The 23,424-nt window shown below is 32.7% G+C and overlaps 1 protein-coding gene and 2 long non-coding RNA genes across 3 annotated transcripts; all 3 read left to right on the top strand.

Moving 5' to 3' along the window:
* Positions 1-4,918: 4,918 nt before the first annotated feature.
* On the top strand, positions 4,919-5,681 carry LOC141655918 (uncharacterized). Its single transcript, XR_012548241.1, has 2 exons — positions 4,919-5,110; positions 5,246-5,681. It is a non-coding gene; the product is annotated as an uncharacterized LOC141655918 (long non-coding RNA).
* A 4,779-nt stretch (positions 5,682-10,460) lies between these two features.
* Positions 10,461-11,524, top strand: LOC141656789 (jasmonate-induced protein homolog). The gene is made up of 3 exons (XM_074463842.1): positions 10,461-10,517; positions 10,667-10,996; positions 11,132-11,524. The coding sequence occupies exons 2-3, from the start codon at positions 10,673-10,675 to the stop codon at positions 11,321-11,323; spliced, it is 516 nt and encodes a 171-aa protein (XP_074319943.1). The 5' UTR covers positions 10,461-10,517; positions 10,667-10,672; the 3' UTR covers positions 11,324-11,524.
* An 8,884-nt stretch (positions 11,525-20,408) lies between these two features.
* Positions 20,409-21,486, top strand: LOC141656788 (uncharacterized). The gene is made up of 3 exons (XR_012548566.1): positions 20,409-20,481; positions 20,631-20,960; positions 21,097-21,486. It is a non-coding gene; the product is annotated as an uncharacterized LOC141656788 (long non-coding RNA).
* The last annotated feature ends 1,938 nt before the right edge of the window (positions 21,487-23,424 follow it).

Here is a 23,424-nt window from a genome sequence, read left to right as displayed (position 1 = left end):
ACCCGACTTAATCACCCACTGGAAATAGGACAAACCCGATTAAGGTGTGTAATTAAAATTACCCGTACCTAAGTCGAATTGAAACGAAATCAAATATTACCAGATATTCTTATTTTTAAACCCATTCGTTAAATAAAAGACTATCATAGTTTCGGAAAAAGGGAACATTTCATCTCCCAATTATTTTCGTCTTTTTATTAAAACTACCGATTTCTAAAAAGGTGATTAGTAACTACATAAAAATATATCGGACTATTTTAAATATAGGAGACAAGATAATTAACTCCATTATCAAATTATTCACTACTACAAATCCAGGCAACCACAACGGCCCCTTAACAACGCTTATTCACGAAAATCACCAAAAGACGTAGAATGGATAATTATTTTTGCGCGAAATTTTACTAAACTTAATTACAACGGTTATGTGTTGTTAATCGTTGTTATTGGTTTTAACAACGGGACAAACTTGGACAACCGTTGTTAATATAAAAACTAATAACTACAGTTTACTCTGTAATACATTATAACTCTTGTTAATAATTTGGCGCAAAATTAGTGAAAAGTAATTACAACGGTTATATTAGAACCCGTTGTTAATACTTTTTAACAACGGTTGTCAAAGGAACCGTTGTTAATATATTCTCTAATGACAACAGGTTTATGTGTAATTACCGTTGTCAATACTTTCAAGCAAATACCACAATATATACCACACAAACACAGATCAGCTATAGCCAGAAACACAAACACACAACCACACTCTTTCTCATCGTCGCTTTATCATCTCCGTCACTGTTGTTGTCATCGTCTCTTTCTCTCTCTAATTATCAGGTATATATCTATCGCTTTATGGTTTTAGGTTTTGTCATCTCCGTTATTATTGTTCTTTCTCTAATTATTTTATTTGCATGTGTTTTTCTCCGTCATTGTTCTTAATTTCTCTAATTATTATTCGCTTATTTTTTCTGCGTTTATTAGTAAAACAAATTAAATAAAATAAAACAAAGAAGATGATGGAGAGGATAGTAAAACAAATACACATTTAACATACATAAACTTAATTAATTGATATATATACACATAAAATTAATGCATTGCTAAAAATACAATTCTTAGATGTTCATATAGGGATGCATTCTCTTCTATGATATTCATCCTCTCCTCGTTTGCTATTTGGAGGTTTTGTTCCGCAGATGCAATATCTTCATATAGTTGCATTATCTGCGGCTCTAACAAGCCATTTTTTTGGCGTCCTTGAGTGCGATCCGAGCATCCTCAAGGAAGAACCTGTACTTCCTCTCGATTTCCTGCAAGCGGCGTATGAAACTTTTGTTGTAATCGGTCATAATGCATGTTAAACGAATGGTATCATTCATTATTGAAGGAAGTTTGGAGTTTATTAGGTTTTAAAGATTTAGGGTTTGGAGTTTAGGGTGGAGATAGTGATATAATGGATTGGTTATTGAGATAGTGGAATGAATTTATAATTAGTAATGTGTTGTTTGAGTTGTTTTTTAATTAATATGTTTAGGGTTTGATGCTTAAATTAATACGAATTTTGTTTAGGAAGTTGTGCCATATCCCTGATTCAAATCTTATAACCCTTCGCATTTCATATATTGTGTCCTTTCATGCAGGGATTTTGGCAGTAATAATGCATGCATCTAGTAATATATAATTAATTGATGCATGAGGGATTTTGGCAGTAATGCTTTGTTTTTTTATTTTTTTTATTTTTTTTAAAACCAATAACAACGGTTATTTAAAAAAAACCCATTGTCGTTAGTTATAACAACGGTTTTTTCTATTGTAACCGGTGTTTATAACTTTCTCACCAAAAATTAGTCACACTTTCCACAACGGTTATTTAAAAAAAACCCGTTGTCTTTAGTTATAACAACGGTTTTTTCTATTGTAACCGTTGTTATAACTTTCGCACCAAAAATTAGTCACACTTTCCACAACGAATGACTCGTAACAACAACGGTTTTTAACCGTTGTTAATAGTTTTCACAACGGTTTTCTTAAAAAAAACCAACCGTTGTTAAAACCTTTAACAACGGACGCTTTAACAACGTCCGCTTTTTTATATACCAGGGTCTTTAACCGTTGTTATACCCTATATCTGTAGTAGTGATTATACGGATATATAAATGGGTAGAATAAGTAAAACTACAGTATTTATTGCGTACAATCATCTCACCCTATGAGACGACCCCTTTATGTAAAAACATAACCCATTTATTAATAATAAATGAACAAGTTTTTTTATAAAAGTGATCTTCTCACGATGTGAGACCGTCTTATATCATAAGTTGTGGTAAAACAATCTCTCACAAGCGTGTTATGTGAAAACATCACAAGTAGATTTTTGCAGAACACGTTATATCAATGAATGAAGTGTTACTGAAGATGTCTTAGTTTAGTGGTTAAAACGGAGGTATTGTGAATAATAAATTCCATGTTCGAATCCCCCCTCCCTTTTATTATAATGCGATTAAGTGCGCATTTCAATTGAAAAAAAAATGAATGAAGTGTTAGGCATTTCGGAATCATATGCCATATGAGTGGATTCACTATATGATCCAAAAGGGATTGAATCTACCATATGCATTACTACGTGTGTGGATATGTTTTGAGCGCAGATTGGTTGTCAATGGCCATATAGGGAATAAATTCCCCACTAAAATGATAAAATTCTCGATTAATACGAACAAAGAAAGTAAATATTCTTATGAAAAGTCATATTTAAATGAGCTACATTGTACATTAAATAAAATCAAGCAACATAATAAGAGAATAACTCACTTAGAGAAATCACGGATTTCAACTATTCTGCTAGTATTACACACTAGCTATTATCTTTGTGAATGAAAATAAGGGTATACCTCTTTTGAGAAATCGGTTGTTCTATTTGATAACCGTCAACAAACATAGATGTCTTTATATCTTCAAGACAACTATGAAGGTCCTAAAAATGGTCCATGTCAAATATATGAAGTCCCATATTGATAGTAGACTAAACGTCTTAGAGTAGTATATCATCTTTGTATATGTTATTTGGATTTTATATATGAGTTCATATCACACACAACATGATTTAAATAACCTTTCTTAGAGGGGTTACAAAATTACAATGACCCCTTAAACACCCATTAACTCACAATTAAGTCAATGTCAATCTAGTCAACTTTAGACTATTATTAGTCTTATACATTATTATCGGGCAATCCATCCGTGTGAATCAATTTTGTGTCGCTGGGTGATTTAGTTTGTGTTTCGATTGGTTCAAAGAAGATTAATCCAGATATCAGTTTAACCTCGAGTCGGGTCGTTTTGGTTTACTCTACCAAATTTTGAGTTTTACTAGGTGGTTTTAGAATGGTGCAGATCGGATATCCTAAAATCATACAACCTTTTGCTTGTTATAGTCCAAGTAACCAAGACACCAACACAATAATTTTCCCGAGAGTTATGTTTTACTCTTTTTTCTAAAATTCTAGGGTAACTTATCTAAGAAATTTTCAACTATTTTTTTATGAACGTAATTCATTTTATCTTAAAATCGGATTAATACGCCCTCCGTTACGGTCGTTTGTTTACTTATTTCATTTATGTGTGTTTCATTCATTTGTTTACTTCCCTATTGGAAATATTTCTGATGGGTAATGTGATCATCCTCATAACCTATTGTCCATTTGTCACTCAATAATAATACCCACAAATTATTGGAAATATATCTCCATTATTTTATGAGTTATCCACTCGTATCTTTTTGTATGCTCTAATAATAAATGTCCATATAACATTCCGTAATTTGCTTGTACACAATCTCCATTAATGACTGTATGTTACGGTATAGGTCTCTTAGGCTCTTAGCTATGTCAGTTAAGCTTGTATAAATAATGTCGTTTTTTACAAAAAAAAAAATTCAAAAATTATCATTGCATTTCATTAGAAAAGAAATTACATTTGCAAAAACTATGAAACTATGAAACAAAACAAAATATATCCCGTCAAAAACAGGATAAAACCGAGATATATGTTATAACTAGGAACGTAGATGATTTATAAGCCTATGATGATCTTTCTGTTTAGTTTTCATGAACATTCAAATAGCCACCAGATATGGGATTTTCCTTTGGACAACAATTTTGCTTTCATGCATGCATGTTCACTATATTATTTATTCAATTCTTTCTTCTATCACAAATAGTATCCTACTCTTTCCGTTGTCTTTGTGCCAATTTCAAAGGTAGCAAATGCTCGGGATGGAGGGAGTACCACATTTAATGATTGCACAACTCTTTGTATTTGTATTGTACTTACAAAAGTATGTGGAAAATAGTCTATTAGCTATTTAACTTGAGTCCCGATTTTTTTACGATTATCATAAGGTAGTCTCTTTAATTTAGATAAAGAAAAGAAATGAAGAATATGATTCTTGTTTTAAAGGAGGTGATAGAAAATTCTTACGCTATTGTGTAAATTAGAATATTGAATCTACTTTTTTTATATCCGTTATTGCGCATAGATGGTTTGCACTATATAAATAACTTAGGTGGTAGTATGGTTGGGGCAAGCAAGAGGCAACGTTGAAATCATTAACATCTTCAAATATTTCAAGGTAAGAAGACTTTTGGTGCATAAAACTAATTAGTAGTGTTCTTGTTATTTATTAAATAAATTGCATTCTATTTGATTTTTTTACTACTTTCGCCGTTTTGAATGAAACTACGGGATTTCTTATACTTTGTGTAATATGTACCATTAAAGCTCGATATGGCTACGATGCAAGAACAAAATGTCACGGTTTGCGAGAAGACAAGAAAGCAACCACAAAATGGTACCCAAGCCACCATGAATAACTGCACCCATTTTGCTATGACCTTAGCTAGATCTCATAATCGGTCAGGGCGCTCCGCTTGGCACTTTTCCGGCCACAATTTTTCCCAATAGCAGTTCCATATTTACCCACTTGAAGGGAAACTTTTTTGGTTCCAAAGCCGCAGTGGTGTATAATGGGAAAAATGCATCGGGCACGGACTGTTCTTGGGTTTTAGCATGGCATGCACCTGCAGATAACACAGCCCAGATTCCTAACAGGGTAAATATGAATTATTTTAAAAGCACGCACATATTTATATTGGGTGATGATACGCTCAATAATCATTTCATCAGGTTGCAGTTTATTTTCCTCGATCATTCTTATTTTTTTTTTTTTTGCTTTGTTTAAATGCAGGTATATGTTGTATGTGGTCCAAAGCAAGTCATTGCCAATCTGACCTTTGATCAAATTCAGCAAAAGTTGGACACTTCGTTAACTTTTGATACTTCCACCGATGCGGCTACCAAGACACGTGCTGACGGCAACATCAGTGACGCAGTCCCAGAGATTGCTACTCTTATCGCGGACTTTAAACTTATCCCATAAAGTCACGGACCCATAGTTGTCCATATATATAAAGTATTGTAATAATAAAGGGTCGAAAAATTACCGTGTAATCTATGCCTTCATGTTAGCTACCAGGTGCATGTACACCGGTTGCTAATACTATTACTTATTAAGAAGGTTAAATAAATCACAAAATGGAGTAATAATTATGATAATGAACTTCATTGTTGTTTATTTACATTTACATATTTGCGAGATACTCTAAGTGACCGCTCTTGACTCAGGTTTGGGCCGCGATGTTACAAATTGACAAGTACTGAAGAAGTTTTGTTTTTTTCTAAAAGGACGCGTAGATATGAGTTTTCTCGTTAATTGTTTTAAAGTTCCACGCACTAATTTAAGGTAAAACATTTGAATTAAAAATTATAGTGAACGTTGAGGAAAATCATTAACCCCTAAACTATGACCCAAAACTTGCTTGTTCGACTATTGACCCGACTTAATCACCCACTGGAAATAGGACAAACCCGATTAAGGTGTGTAATTAAAATTACCCGTACCTAAGTCGAATTGAAACGAAATCAAATATTACCAGATATTCTTATTTTTAAACCCATTCGTTATATAAAAGACGATCATAGTTTCGGAAAAAGGGAACATTTCATCTCCCAATTATTTTCGTCTTTTTATTAAAACTACCGATTTCTAAAAAGATGATTAGTAACTACATAAAAATATATCGGACTATTTTAAATATAGGAGACAAGATAATTAACTCCATTATCAAATTATTCACTACTACAAATTCAGGCAACCACAACGGCCCCTTAACAACGCTTATTCACGAAAATCACTAAAAGACGTAGAATGGATAATTATCTTTGCGCGAAATTTTACTAAACTTAATTACAACGGTTATGTGTTGTTAATCGTTGTTATTGGTTTTAACAACGGGACAAACTTGGACAACCGTTGTTAATATAAAAACTAATAACTACGGTTTACTCGTAATACATTATAATCGTTGTTAATAATTTGGCGCAAAATTAGTGAAAAGTAATTACAACGGTTATATTAGAACCCGTTGTTAATACTTTTTAACAACGGTTGTCAAAGGAACCGTTGTTAATATATTCTCTAATGACAACAGGTTTATGTGTAATTACCGTTGTCAATACTTTCAAGCAAATACCACAATATATACCACACAAACACGGATCGCTACGACCCGAAACACAAACACACAACCACACTCTTTCTCATCGTCGCTTTATCATCTCCGTCCATCATGTTGTTGTCATCGTCTCTTTCTTTCTCTAATTATCGGGTATATATCTATCGCTTTATGGTTTTAGGTTTTGTCATCTCCGTCATTATTGTTCTTTCTCTAATTATTTTATTTGCATGTGTTTTTCTCCGTCATTGTTCTTAATTTCTCTAATTATTATTCGCTTATTTTTTCTGCGTTTATTAGTAAAACAAATTAAATAAAATAAAACAAAGAAGATGATGGAGAGGATAGTAAAACAAATACACATTTAACATACATAAACTTAATTAATTGATATATATATACACATAAAATTAATGCATTGCTAAAAATACAATTCTTAGATGTTCATATAGGGATGCATTCTCTTCTATGATATTCATCGTCTTCTCGTTTGCTATTTGGAGGTTTTGTTCCGAGATGCAATATCTTCATATAGTCTGCATTATCTCAACGCTCTAACAAGCCATTTTTTTGGCGTCCTTGAGTGCGATCCGAGCATCCTCAAGGAAGAACCCAGTACTTCCTCTCGATTTCCAGCAAGCGGCGTATGAAACTTTTGTTGTACTCGGTCATAATGCATGTTAAACGAATGGTATCATTCATTATTGAAGGAAGTTTGGAGTTTATTAGGTTTTAAAGATTTAGGGTTTGGAGTTTAGGGTGGAGATAGTGATATAATGGATTGGTTATTGAGATAGTGGAATGAATTTATAATTAGTAATGTGTCGTTTGAGTAGTTTTTTAATTAATATGTTTAGGGTTTGATGCTTAAATTAATACGAATTTTGTTTAGGAAGTTGTGTCATATCCCTGCTTCAAATCTTATAACCCTTCGCATTTCATATATTGTGTCCTTTCATGCAGGGATTTTGGCAGTAATAATGAATGCATCTAGTAATATATAATTAATTGATGCATGAGGGATTTTGGCAGTAATGCTTTGTTTTTTTATTTTTTTTATTTTTTTTAAAACCAATAACAACGGTTATTTAAAAAAAAAACCATTGTCGTTAGTTATAACAACGGTTTTTTCTATTGTAACCGTTGTTATAACTTTCTCACCAAAAATTAGTCACACTTTCCACAACGGTTATTTAAAAAAAACCCGTTGTCTTTAGTTATAACAACGATTTTTTCTATTGTAACCGTTGTTATAACTTTCGCACCAAAAATTAGTCACACTTTCCACAACGAATGACTCGTAACGACAACGGTTTTTAACCGTTGTTAATAGTTTTCACAACGGGTTTCTTAAAAAAAACAACCGTTGTTAAAACCTTTAACAACGGACGCTTTAACAACGTCCGCTTTTTTATATACCAGGGTCTTTAACCGTTGTTATACCCTATATCTGTAGTAGTGATTATACGGATATATAAATGGGTAGAATAAGTAAAACTACAGTATTTATTATGTACAATCATCTCACCCTATGAGACGACCCCTTTATGTAAAAACATAACCCATTTATTAATAATAAATGAACAAGTTTTTTTATAAAAGTGATCTTCTCACGATGTGAGACCGTCTTATATCATAAGTTGTGGTAAAACAATCTCTCACAAGCGTGTTATGTGAAAACATCACAAGTAGATTTTTGCAGAACACGTTATATCAATGAATGAAGTGTTACCGAAGATGTCTTAGTCTAGTGGTTAAAACGGAGGTATTGTGAATAATAAGTTCCATGTTCGAATCCCCCCTCCCTTTTATTATAATGCGATTAAGTGCGCATTTCAATTGAAAAAAAAATGAATGAAGTGTTAGGCATTTCGGAATCATATGCCATATGAGTGGATTCACTATATGATCCAAAAGGGATTGAATCTACCATATGCATTACTACGTGTGTGGATATGTTTTGAGCGCAGATTGGTTGTCAATGGCCATATAGGGAATAAATTCTCCACTAAAATGATAAAATTCTCGATTAATACGAACAAAGAAAGTAAATATTCTTATGAAAAGTCATATTTAAATGAGCTACATTGTACATTAAATAAAATCAAGCAACATAAGAGAATAACTCACTTAGAGAAATCACGGATTTCAACTAATCTGCTAGTATTACACACTAGCTATTATCTTTGTGAATGAAAATAAGGGTATACCTCTTTTGAGAAATCGGTTGTTCTATTTGATAATCAAACAAACATAGATGTCTTTATATCTTCAAGACAACTATGAAGGTCCTAAAAATGGTCCATGTCAAATATATGAAGTCCCATATTGATAGTAGACTAAACGTCTTAGAGTAGTATATCATCTTTGTATATGTTATTTGGATTTTATATATGAGTTCATATCACACACAACATGATTTAAATAACCTTTCTTAGAGGGGTTACAAAATTACAATGACCCCTTAAACACCCATTAACTCACAATTAAGTCAATGTCAATCTAGTCAACTTTAGACTATTATTAGTCTTATACATTATTATCGGGCAATCCATCCGTGTGAATCAATTTTGTGTCGCTGGGTGATTTAGTTTGTGTTTCGATTGGTTCAAAGAAGATTAATCCAGATATCAGTTTAACCTCGAGTCGGGTCGTTTTGGTTTACTCTACCAAATTTTGAGTTTTACTAGGTGGTTTTAGAATGGTGCAGATCGGATATCCTAAAATCATACAACCTTTTGCTTGTTATAGTCCAAGTAACCAAGACACCAACACAATAATTTTCCCGAGAGTTATGTTTTACTCTTTTTTCTAAAATTCTAGGGTAACTTATCTAAGAAATTTTCAACTATTTTTTTATGAACGTAATTCATTTTATCTTAAAATCGGATTAATACGCCCTCCGTTACGGTCGTTTGTTTACTTATTTCATTTATGTGTGTTTCATTCATTTGTTTACTTCCCTATTGGAAATATTTCTGATGGGTAATGTGATCATCCTCATAACCTATTGTCCATTTGTCACTCAATAATAATACCCACAAATTATTGGAAATATATCTCCATTATTTTATGAGTTATCCACTCGTATCTTTTTGTATGCTCTAATAATAAATGTCCATATAACATTCCGTAATTTGCTTGTACACAATCTCCATTAATGACTGTATGTTACGGTATAGGTCTCTTAGGCTCTTAGCTATGTCGCTTAAGCTTGTATAAATAATGTCGTTTTTTACAAAAAAAAAAATTCAAAAATTATCATTGCATTTCATTAGAAAAGAAATTACATTTGCAAAAACTATGAAACTATGAAACAAAACAAAATATATCCCGTCAAAAACAGGATAAAACCGAGATATATGTTATAACTAGGAACGTAGATGATTTATAAGCCTATGATGATCTTTCTGTTTAGTTTTCATGAACATTCAAATAGCCACCAGATATGGGATTTTCCTTTGGACAACAATTTTGCTTTCATGCATGCATGTTCACTATATTATTTATTCAATTCTTTCTTCCATCACAAATAGTATCCTACTCTTTCCGTTGTCTTTGTGCCAATTTCAAAGGTAGCAAATGCTCGGGATGGAGGGAGTACCACATTTAATGATTGCACAACTCTTTGTATTTGTATTGTACTTACAAAAGTATGTGGAAAATAGCTGTTAGCTATTTAACTTGAGTCCCGATTTTTTTACGATTATCATAAGGTAGTCTCTTTAATTTAGATAAAGAAAAGAAATGAAGAATATGATTCTTGTTTTAAAGGAGGTGATAGAAAATTCTTACGCTATTGTGTAAATTAGAATATTGAATCTACTTTTTTATATCCGTTATTGCGCATAGATGGTTTGCACTATATAAATAACTTAGGTGGTAGTATGGTTGGGGCAAGCAAGAGGCAACGTTGAAATCATTAACATCTTCAAATATTTCAAGGTAAGAAGACTTTTGGTGCATAAAACTAATTAGTAGTGTTCTTGTTATTTATTAAATAAATTGCATTCTATTTGATTTTTTTACTACTTTCGCCGTTTTGAATGAAACTACGGGATTTCTTATACTTTGTGTAATATGTACCATTAAAGCTCGATATGGCTACGATGCAAGAACAAAATGTCACGGTTTGCGAGAAGACAGTCAAGCAACCACAAAATGGTACCCAAGCCACCATGAATAACCAGACCCATTTTGCTATGACCTTAGCTAGATCTCATAACTGGTCAGGCGCTCCGCTTGGCACTTTTCCGGCCACAATTTTTCCCAATAGCAGTTCCATATTTACCCACTTGAAGGGAAACTTTTTTGGTTCCAAAGCCGCAGTGGTGTATAATGGGAAAAATGCATCGGGCACGGACTGTTCTTGGGTTTTGGCATGGCATGCACCTGCAGATAACACAGCCCAGATTCCTAACAGGGTAAATATGAATTATTTTAAAAGCACGCACATATTTATATTGGGTGATGATACGCTCATTAATCATTTCATCAGGTTGCAGTTTATTTTCCTCGATCATTCTTATTTTTTTTTTTTTTGCTTTGTTTAAATGCAGGTATATGTTGTATGTGGTCCAAAGCAAGTCATTGCCAATCTGACCTTTGATCAAATTCAAGAAAAGTTGGACACTTCGTTAACTTTTGATACTTCCACCGATGCGGCTACCAAGACACGTGCTGACGGCAACATCAGTGACGCAGTCCCAGAGATTGCTACTCTTATCGCGGACTTTAAACTTATCCCATAAAGTCACGGACCCATAGTTGTCCATATATATAAAGTATTGTAATAATAAAGGGTCGAAAAATTACCGTGTAATCTATGCCTTCATGTTAGCTACCAGTGCATGTACACTGGTTGCTAATACTATTACTTATTAAGAAGGTTAAATAAATCACAAAATGGAGTAATAATTATGATAATGAACTTCATTGTTGTTTATTTACATTTACATATTTGCGAGATACTCTAAGTGACCGCTCTTGACTCAGGTTTGGGCCGCGATGTTACAAATTGACAAGTACTGAAGAAGTTTTGTTTTTTTCTAAAAGGACGCGTAGATATGAGTTTTCTCGTTAATTGTTTTAAAGTTCCACGCACTAATTTAAGGTAAAACATTTGAATTAAAAATTATAGTGAACGTTGAGGAAAATCATTAACCCCTAAACTATGACCCAAAACTTGCTTGTTCGACTATTGACCCGACTTAATCACCCACTGGAAATAGGACAAACCCGATTAAGGTGTGTAATTAAAATTACCCGTACCTAAGTCGAATTGAAACGAAATCAAATATTACCAGATATTCTTATTTTTAAACCCATTCGTTATATAAAAGACGATCATAGTTTCGGAAAAAGGGAACATTTCATCTCCCAATTATTTTCGTCTTTTTATTAAAACTACCGATTTCTAAAAAGATGATTAGTAACTACATAAAAATATATCGGACTATTTTAAATATAGGAGACAAGATAATTAACTCCATTATCAAATTATTCACTACTACAAATTCAGGCAACCACAACGGCCCCTTAACAACGCTTATTCACGAAAATCACTAAAAGACGTAGAATGGATAATTATCTTTGCGCGAAATTTTACTAAACTTAATTACAACGGTTATGTGTTGTTAATCGTTGTTATTGGTTTTAACAACGGGACAAACTTGGACAACCGTTGTTAATATAAAAACTAATAACTACAGTTTACTCTGTAATACATTATAACTGTTGTTAATAATTTGGCGCAAAATTAGTGAAAAGTAATTACAACGGTTATATTAGAACCCGTTGTTAATACTTTTTAACAACGGTTGTCAAAGGAACCGTTGTTAATATATTCTCTAATGACAACAGGTTTATGTGTAATTACCGTTGTCAATACTTTCAAGCAAATACCACAATATATACCACACAAACACAGATCAGCTACAGCCAGAAACACAAACACACAACCACACTCTTTCTCATCGTCGCTTTATCATCTCCGTCACTGTTGTTGTCATCGTCTCTTTCTCTCTCTAATTATCAGGTATATATCTATCGCTTTATGGTTTTAGGTTTTGTCATCTCCGTCATTATTGTTCTTTCTCTAATTATTTTATTTGCATGTGTTTTTCTCCGTCATTGTTCTTAATTTCTCTAATTATTATTCGCTTATTTTTTCTGCGTTTATTAGTAAAACAAATTAAATAAAATAAAACAAAGAAGATGATGGAGAGGATAGTAAAACAAATACACATTTAACATACATAAACTTAATTAATTGATATATATATACACATAAAATTAATGCATTGCTAAAAATACAATTCTTAGATGTTCATATAGGGATGCATTCTCTTCTATGATATTCATCGTCTTCTCGTTTGCTATTTGGAGGTTTTGTTCCGCAGATGCAATATCTTCATATAGCTGCATTATCTGCGGCTCTAACAAGCCATTTTTTTGGCGTCCTTGAGTGCGATCCGAGCATCCTCAAGGAAGAACCTGTACTTCCTCTCGATTTCCTGCAAGCGGCGTATGAAACTTTTGTTGTACTCGGTCATAATGCATGTTAAACGAATGGTATCATTCATTATTGAAGGAAGTTTGGAGTTTATTAGGTTTTAAAGATTTAGGGTTTGGAGTTTAGGGTGGAGATAGTGATATAATGGATTGGTTATTGAGATAGTGGAATGAATTTATAATTAGTAATGTGTTGTTTGAGTAGTTTTTTAATTAATATGTTTAGGGTTTGATGCTTAAATTAATACGAATTTTGTTTAGGAAGTTGTGTCATATCCCTGCTTCAAATCTTATAACCCTTCGCATTTCATATATTGTGTCCTTTCAGGCAGGGATTTTGGCAGTAATAATGAATGCATCTAGTAATATATAATTAATTGATGCATGAGGGATTTTGGCAGTAATGCTTTGTTTTTTTATTTTTTTTATTTTTTTTAAAACCAATAACAACGGTTATTTAAAAAAAAACCATTGTCGTTAGTTATAACAACGGTTTTTTCTATTGTAACCGTTGTTATAACTTTCTCACCAAAAATTAGTCACACTTTCCACAACGGTTATTTAAAAAAAACCCGTTGTCTTTAGTTATAACAACGATTTTTTCTATTGTAACCGTTGTTATAACTTTCGCACCAAAAATTAGTCACACTTTCCACAACGAATGACTCGTAACGACAACGGTTTTTAACCGTTGTTAATAGTTTTCACAACGGGTTTCTTAAAAAAAACAACCGTTGTTAAAACCTTTAACAACGGACGCTTTAACAACGTCCGCTTTTTTATATACCAGGGTCTTTAACCGTTGTTATACCCTATATCTGTAGTAGTGATTATACGGATATATAAATGGGTAGAATAAGTAAAACTACAGTATTTATTGCGTACAATCATCTCACCCTATGAGACGACCCCTTTATGTAAAAACATAACCCATTTATTAATAATAAATGAACAAGTTTTTTTATAAAAGTGATCTTCTCACGATGTGAGACCGTCTTATATCATAAGTTGTGGTAAAACAATCTCTCACAAGCGTGTTATGTGAAAACATCACAAGTAGATTTTTGCGGAACACGTTATATCAATGAATGAAGTGTTACCGAAGATGTCTTAGTTTAGTGGTTAAAACGGAGGTATTGTGAATAATAAGTTCCATGTTCGAATCCCCCCTCCCTTTTATTATAATGCGATTAAGTGCGCATTTCAATTGAAAAAAAAATGAATGAAGTGTTAGGCATTTCGGAATCATATGCCATATGAGTGGATTCACTATATGATCCAAAAGGGATTGAATCTACCATATGCATTACTACGTGTGTGGATATGTTTTGAGCGCAGATTGGTTGTCAATGGCCATATAGGGAATAAATTCTCCACTAAAATGATAAAATTCTCGATTAATACGAACAAAGAAAGTAAATATTCTTATGAAAAGTCATATTTAAATGAGCTACATTGTACATTAAATAAAATCAAGCAACATAAGAGAATAACTCACTTAGAGAAATCACGGATTTCAACTATTCTGCTAGTATTACACACTAGCTATTATCTTTGTGAATGAAAATAAGGGTATACCTCTTTTGAGAAATCGGTTGTTCTATTTGATAACCGTCAACAAACATAGATGTCTTTATATCTTCAAGACAACTATGAAGGTCCTAAAAATGGTCCATGTCAAATATATGAAGTCCCATATTGATAGTAGACTAAACGTCTTAGAGTAGTATATCATCTTTGTATATGTTATTTGGATTTTATATATGAGTTCATATCACACACAACATGATTTAAATAACCTTTCTTAGAGGGGTTACAAAATTACAATGACCCCTTAAACACCCATTAACTCACAATTAAGCTGAATGTCAATCTAGTCAACTTTAGACTATTATTAGTCTTATACATTATTATCGGGCAATCCATCCGTGTGAATCAATTTTGTGTCGCTGGGTGATTTAGTTTGTGTTTCGATTGGTTCAAAGAAGATTAATCCAGATATCAGTTTAACCTCGAGTCGGGTCGTTTTGGTTTACTCTACCAAATTTTGAGTTTTACTAGGTGGTTTTAGAATGGTGCAGATCGGATATCCTAAAATCATACAACCTTTTGCTTGTTATAGTCCAAGTAACCAAGACACCAACACAATAATTTTCCCGAGAGTTATGTTTTACTCTTTTTTCTAAAATTCTAGGGTAACTTATCTAAGAAATTTTCAACTATTTTTTTATGAACGTAATTCATTTTATCTTAAAATCGGATTAATACGCCCTCCGTTCTGGTCGTTTGTTTACTTATTTCATTTATGTGTGTTTCATTCATTTGTTTACTTCCCTATTGGAAATATTTCTGATGGGTAATGTGATCATCCTCATAACCTATTGTCCATTTGTCACTCAATAATAATACCCACAAATTATTGGAAATATATCTCCATTATTTTATGAGTTATCCACTCGTATCTTTTTGTATGCTCTAATAATAAATGTCCATATAACATTCCGTAATTTGCTTGTACACAATCTCCATTAATGACTGTATGTTACGGTATAGGTCTCTTAGGCTCTTAGCTATGTCAGTTAAGCTTGTATAAATAATGTCGTTTTTTACAAAAAAAAAAATTCAAAAATTATCATTGCATTTCATTAGAAAAGAAATTACATTTGCAAAAACTATGAAACTATGAAACAAAACAAAATATATCCCGTCAAAAACAGGATAAAACCGAGATATATGTTATAACTAGGAACGTAGATGATTTATAAGCCTATGATGATCTTTCTGTTTAGTTTTCATGAACATTCAAATAGCCACCAGATATGGGATTTTCCTTTGGACAACAATTTTGCTTTCATGCATGCATGTTCACTATATTATTTATTCAATTCTTTCTTCTATCACAAATAGTATCCTACTCTTTCCGTTGTCTTTGTGCCAATTTCAAAGGTAGCAAATGCTCGGGATGGAGGGAGTTGTTAGAAAAAGTGGAGCAATATATTACCGTAAATAATATTACAACAATATAAAATAATATAAATGACATAAATAAAAGAATAATAATATAAAATAGAGTAGAGAAGAAAGATGTAGCCTGGGTCGAATCGCGCTAGGCGCTTTCCTAAGAGAGATAACGCCTCCACTGCACTGGTTACCAAATAGTGCGTTCCTCTCCCAAGATACGACAACCCGTTGGACTCCTTCGGTAGCAGCAAGAGGAGCCCCCGAACCGATGACCGCCCGATGCTCAATAATATTTTAATAACGAAAGTAACTTTTACGCATTATAGAATAAGGATTTGTAAAATAATATAGTATATAAATATACATCGACTTGTGTCGGAATCTATTTGCAAGTATGCGTAGTTTCTTATATCTTGATATTATGAGCCAAAACCAGTAAAGACCACTCCATGGCAAAAATCATCACATGTTGTTTAAATAGTCAAGACTCCATATCAACGTAAAGATAGCAATTAAACCATAATCACATACGTTACAAATGTAACGTTGGATTTAGCAATCAAGATCAACATAATAAACGGTCATTAAAAGACCTCAATAATCAAATACACGATTATCTGATAAATACCATTTGACCAAGTCTAAACAACTTTTGTAACTCATAAACATAAATGATTATTATTCCATAATTTTATTACTTGGCCAAATATTAAAACTCACAATTAAATATAATTCTTAAATCATAAATTTTCCAACAATCCCCCACATGATTTAAGAATTTTAAAACATTTTAAAAAAATAAATAAATAAGATTTTAAATCCAAAAAGAAGAAATATCATTTTATAAAATAATAATAGTGAGCATATTATACCGCGTAATAGGTGTAGGTACCTTTCGGGTTTGAACCAACACTTAGTGTAAGTGAGCTTGCACTCGAAAGAACCATAGTAGTATAAATACTTTGAACTAGGTCCCTTAGATCAAGTTTGGACTCACCACACACACGGCACGGGCAATCGATCAGGTTCTATCAGTGGTGCGCGTTAATGGTCATGCGTAGGTATCTTGTATCATGAGTGTCTCTAGGGAGTTGCCCACGTCCCATAGTAGCGACCACACTACGAACACTCACTAGGTGAATCCTCCAAGGGTAGGTGTGACATCCACCCCGCAAAAAATTATGCCTTCGGATTCATTAAGAGTCAATGCTCAACCTCAAACCGTCACAACCAAAAACATTGAGAGCACCTCATAAAACACAAATATCACACTTCGCCATAGGAATGAGACGCGGACCAAAATAAAATATCCGCCAAATAAATGGTGCTCTCCTTAATTAGCCCACCCACAGCTTCGTTATTACCCGTTGAACTTCTTTCATGGGATCTCCAATCTTTGAAGACGGGTTTCCACTGCGATGGCTACCACATGGGCAATAAGTCTCATTCCCCTCGACGATTAAATTCTCATAATTCAAGTACGTACTTGCTGGCCAGCTTTCTCATAAATGGATCCGTGATATCACTTTCTGAATATTCAAATAAGACCACCATCATGATGGAAAAATACGTGTCTCAAAGACCACGTCTCAAATATCTCATTTTCTCATCAAACTTTGCGATTTTAGCTTTTATCTAAAAATCTTCCACCACATAACAATGGAATAGGAAGGATAGGCGGCTCGAATAATATAAGTATATAGAATATATCTCGATAACTCTTTGATCATTTCGCTTCCAAGCTCGTGGTATCCAATATAATATAATAATAATAATAATCCACAACGAAAATTTCCATGATACCGCATCTCCGTAAAAATAAATAGCCATGATACCAAACCTCCGCCATATAAAAATAAATAGCCATGAGAAGGGTCATCCACCATATAAAAATAAATATAATATATAACCATGGTGGCCTTTGGTCTCAAAAATAAATGACCATCTCCCTTTAACATTCCTTCAAGTAAAGAAAGAAAAACACAATTAGCTAGTGAGATATATAATTTATGTCCCAAATTCTATGCATGCTTTCACCATATTTAACTAGTACATGTGATAAAATCTCATGAATATACGTCACCAATTTAATAGTGGTAAAAAAAATCACACACCAAGCCAAAACTCTAGATGTTCTCAATACATCACATATCAAAGCTAAATAAACATGGTGATAAGATTAATATTCAAACAAACATTACTCTTTTAGCATTTACAAAATATTCATTGATAATAGACAATGATAAAAGCATTAGCAAGTCACCCAAAGCATACATATGGTACATGTATAGTTTACCACCATTATCACCTCATAAATCATAGCTAGTCAAGTATAAAACACAATGACTTTCGACATTAACCAAACATCATATGGAGTAGTATTGTAGTAAACAAATATAGCAACATACTTAGCTTTTATTTACGGCACAAATTAAACGAGAACAAAACAAATTCATAGGTAAAAGTACTCCCACCATAATATCTTGGAGACAAATAAATATGGTCAACAACTCTATAAAGTAAATGATCTATTTGCACAAACGCAAATAACTCATAACCTAATTCTCATCACCCAAAAAAAAAAAAAAAAAAAAAAAAAAAAAAAAAAAATTAATTTTTGCGCCCAAATTAATTCGCTAACCACTGAAATCAAAGATCATACAAAATTGTAGATCGAAAACAACCCCCACATTAATCAAGTCCATCACTAAAAGATAAATAAATAAATAAAAATTAACTTTGTAGAATATAAACCAATTTAAATTATATGAGAATATCACCCAGGCAAAACACAACCAATTCAAATCACATCAACTATCATCAAAATAAAAACTTGGTAACAGCCGGTACGCAACAAGCAAGTTCTAGAAACAAATGTAAGCTATGGACTCATGCTATAATCAGAGAGTATTAAGCCATGTATCACAACTTTGTAAAACAAATGTTGATAAACAGATAAATAAATTAGCTTACTAAAATTTGTATATGAGCGACTATCTCTACGCGAAAGTACTCGTATGATTTATACAATATACATACACAAATTATTAATTACGGAGTATGTTATTACGGAAAAAGCATTATCAAATTCACCGATTCTGTGATGAACAAACCGAGAATACTCGTATGAGTGTATGACACAACATTCAAACACAAACAAAACACTAGATTAAATCATTAACAAAAAAAACTAAGACAACTAGACAAACTTCATGCAATTTATTAGACGTTTTGTTTAATCCTACATACTGGCAAAATCACATCCAACTACTCATTAGGTTGGCCCCTAATAAAAAAGTACGGTGTAATATTATTTACGATAATGCCTTATCTCTCTTAGATTGTTAGAAAAAGTGGAGCAATATATTACCGTAAATAATATTACAACAATATAAAATAATATAAATGACATAAATAAAAGAATAATAATATAAAATAGAGTAGAGAAGAAAGATGTAGCCTGGGTCGAATCGCGCTAGGCGCTTTCCTAAGAGAGATAACGCCTCCACTGCACTGGTTACCAAATAGTGCGTTCCTCTCCCAAGATACGACAACCCGTTGGACTCCTTCGGTAGCAGCAAGAGGAGCCCCCGAACCGATGACCGCCCGATGCTCAATAATATTTTAATAACGAAAGTAACTTTTACGCATTATAGAATAAGGATTTGTAAAATAATATAGTATATAAATATACATCGACTTGTGTCGGAATCTATTTGCAAGTATGCGTAGTTTCTTATATCTTGATATTATGAGCCAAAACCAGTAAAGACCACTCCATGGCAAAAATCATCACATGTTGTTTAAATAGTCAAGACTCCATATCAACGTAAAGATAGCAATTAAACCATAATCACATACGTTACAAATGTAACGTTGGATTTAGCAATCAAGATCAACATAATAAACGGTCATTAAAAGACCTCAATAATCAAATACACGATTATCTGATAAATACCATTTGACCAAGTCTAAACAACTTTTGTAACTCATAAACATAAATGATTATTATTCCATAATTTTATTACTTGGCCAAATATTAAAACTCACAATTAAATATAATTCTTAAATCATAAATTTTCCAACAGGAGTACCACATTTAATGATTGCACAACTCTTTGTATTTGTATTGTACTTACAAAAGTATGTGGAAAATAGCTGTTAGCTATTTAACTTGAGTCCCGATTTTTTTACGATTATCATAAGGTAGTCTCTTTAATTTAGATAAAGAAAAGAAATGAAGAATATGATTCTTGTTTTAAAGGAGGTGATAGAAAATTCTTACGCTATTGTGTAAATTAGAATATTGAATCTACTTTTTTATATCCGTTATTGCGCATAGATGGTTTGCACTATATAAATAACTTAGGTGGTAGTATGGTTGGGGCAAGCAAGAGGCAACGTTGAAATCATTAACATCTTCAAATATTTCAAGGTAAGAAGACTTTTGGTGCATAAAACTAATTAGTAGTGTTCTTGTTATTTATTAAATAAATTGCATTCTATTTGATTTTTTTACTACTTTCGCCGTTTTGAATGAAACTACGGGATTTCTTATACTTTGTGTAATATGTACCATTAAAGCTCGATATGGCTACGATGCAAGAACAAAATGTCACGGTTTGCGAGAAGACAGTCAAGCAACCACAAAATGGTACCCAAGCCACCATGAATAACCAGACCCATTTTGCTATGACCTTAGCTAGATCTCATAACTGGTCAGGCGCTCCGCTTGGCACTTTTCCGGCCACAATTTTTCCCAATAGCAGTTCCATATTTACCCACTTGAAGGGAAACTTTTTTGGTTCCAAAGCCGCAGTGGTGTATAATGGGAAAAATGCATCAGGCACGGACTGTTCTTGGGTTTTGGCATGGCATGCACCTGCAGATAACACAGCCTAGATTCCTAACAGGGTAAATATGAATTATTTTAAAAGCACGCACATATTTATATTGGGTGATGATACGTTCATTAATCATTTCATCAGGTTGCAGTTTATTTTCCTCGATCATTCTTATTTTTTTTTTTTTTTGCTTTGTTTAAATGCAGGTATATGTTGTATGTGGTCCAAAGCAAGTCATTGCCAATCTGACCTTTGATCAAATTCAGCAAAAGTTGGACACTTCGTTAACTTTTGATACTTCCACCGATGCGGCTACCAAGACACGTGCTGACGGCAACATTAGTGACGCAGTCCCAGAGATTGCTACTCTTATCGCGGACTTTAAACTTATCCCATAAAGTCACGGACCCATAGTTGTCCATATATATAAAGTATTGTAATAATAAAGGGTCGAAAAATTACCGTGTAATCTATGCCTTCATGTTAGCTACCAGTGCATGTACACTGGTTGCTAATACTATTACCTATTAAGAAGGTTAAATAAATCACAAAATGGAGTAATAATTATGATAATGAACTTCATTGTTGTTTATTTACATTTACATATTTGCGAGGTACTCTAAGTGACCGCTCTTGACTCAGGTTTGGGCCGCGATGTTACAAATTGACAAGTACTGAAGAATTTTTGTTTTTTTCTAAAAGGACGTGTAGATATGAGTTTTCTCGTTAATTGTTTTTAAGTTCCACGCACTAATTTAAGGTAAAACATTTGAATTAAAAATTATAGTGAACGTTGAGGAAAATCATTAACCCCTAAACTATGACCCAAAACTTGCTTGTTCGACTATTGACCCAACTTAATCACCCACTGGAAATAGGACAAACCCGATTAAGGTGTGTAATTAAAATTACCCGTACCTAAGTCGAATTGAAACGAAATCAAATATTACTAGATATTCTTATTTTTAAACCCATTCGTTAAATAAAAGACTATCATAGTTTCGGAAAAAGGGAACATTTCATCTCCCAATTATTTTTGTCTTTTTATTAAAACTACCGATTTCTAAAAAGGTGATTAGTAACTACATAAAAATATATCGGACTATTTTAAATATAGGAGACAAGATAATTAACTCCATTATCAAATTATTCACTACTACAAATCCAGGCAACCACAACGGCCCCTTAACAACGCTTATTCACGAAAATCACCAAAAGACGTAGAATGGATAATTATCTTTGCGCGAAATTTTACTAAACTTAATTACAACGGTTATGTGTTGTTAATCGTTGTTATTGGTTTTAACAACGGGACAAACTTGGACAACCGTTGTTAATATAAAAACTAATAACTACAGTTTACTCTGTAATACATTATAACTGTTGTTAATAATTTGGCGCAAAATTAGTGAAAAGTAATTACAACGGTTATATTAGAACCCATTGTTAATACTTTTTAACAATGGTTGTCAAAGGAACCGTTGTTAATATATTCTCTAATGACAACAGGTTTATGTGTAATTACCGTTGTCAATACTTTCAAGCAAATACCACAATATATACCACACAAACACAGGATCATTACGACCAAAAACACAAACATTACACAACCACACTCTTTCTCATCGTCGCTTTATCATCTCCGTCACTGTTGTTGTCATCGTCTCTTTCTCTCTCTAATTATCAGGTATATATCTATCGCTTTATGGTTTTAGGTTTTGTCATCTCCGTTATTATTGTTCTTTCTCTAATTATTTTATTTGCATGTGTTTTTCTCCGTCATTGTTCTTAATTTCTCTAATTATTATTCGCTTATTTTTTCTGCGTTTATTAGTAAAACAAATTAAATAAAATAAAACAAAGAAGATGATGGAGAGGATAGTAAAACAAATACACATTTAACATACATAAACTTAATTAATTGATATATATACACATAAAATTAATGCATTGCTAAAAATACAATTCTTAGATGTTCATATAGGGATGCATTCTCTTCTATGATATTCATCCTCTCCTCGTTTGCTATTTGGAGGTTTTGTTCCGCAGATGCAATATCTTCATATAGTTGCATTATCTGCGGCTCTAACAAGCCATTTTTTTGGCGTCCTTGAGTGCGATCCGAGCATCCTCAAGGAAGAACCTGTACTTCCTCTCGATTTCCTGCAAGCGGCGTATGAAACTTTTGTTGTACTCGGTCATAATGCTTGTTAAACGAATGGTATCATTCATTATTGAAGGAAGTTTGGAGTTTATTAGGTTTTAAAGATTTAGGGTTTGGAGTTTAGGGTGGAGATAGTGATATAATGGATTGGTTATTGAGATAGTGGAATGAATTTATAATTAGTAATGTGTCGTTTGAGTTGTTTTTTAATTAATATGTTTAGAGTTTGATGCTTAAATTAATACGAATTTTGTTTAGGAAGTTGTGCCATATCTCTGCTTCAAATCTTATAACCCTTCGCATTTCATATATTGTGTCCTTTCATGCAGGGATTTTGACAGTAATAATGCATGCATCTAGTAATATATAA

This window comes from Silene latifolia, chromosome 5 (assembly GCF_048544455.1).
Source record: "Silene latifolia isolate original U9 population chromosome 5, ASM4854445v1, whole genome shotgun sequence".
In the NCBI taxonomy this organism is placed as follows: domain Eukaryota; kingdom Viridiplantae; phylum Streptophyta; class Magnoliopsida; order Caryophyllales; family Caryophyllaceae; genus Silene; species Silene latifolia.
This window is presented reverse-complemented; position numbering and strand designations above follow the sequence as displayed.

Coding starts and splice junctions, on each gene's coding strand:
- LOC141656789 (XM_074463842.1), top strand. CDS start 10,673: ATGGCTACGATGCAAGAACAAAATGTCACGGTTTGCGAGAAGACAGTC. Junction 10,997..11,131: donor CAGCCCAGATTCCTAACAGG/GTAAATATGAAT, acceptor GTTTAAATGCAG/GTATATGTTGTATGTGGTCC.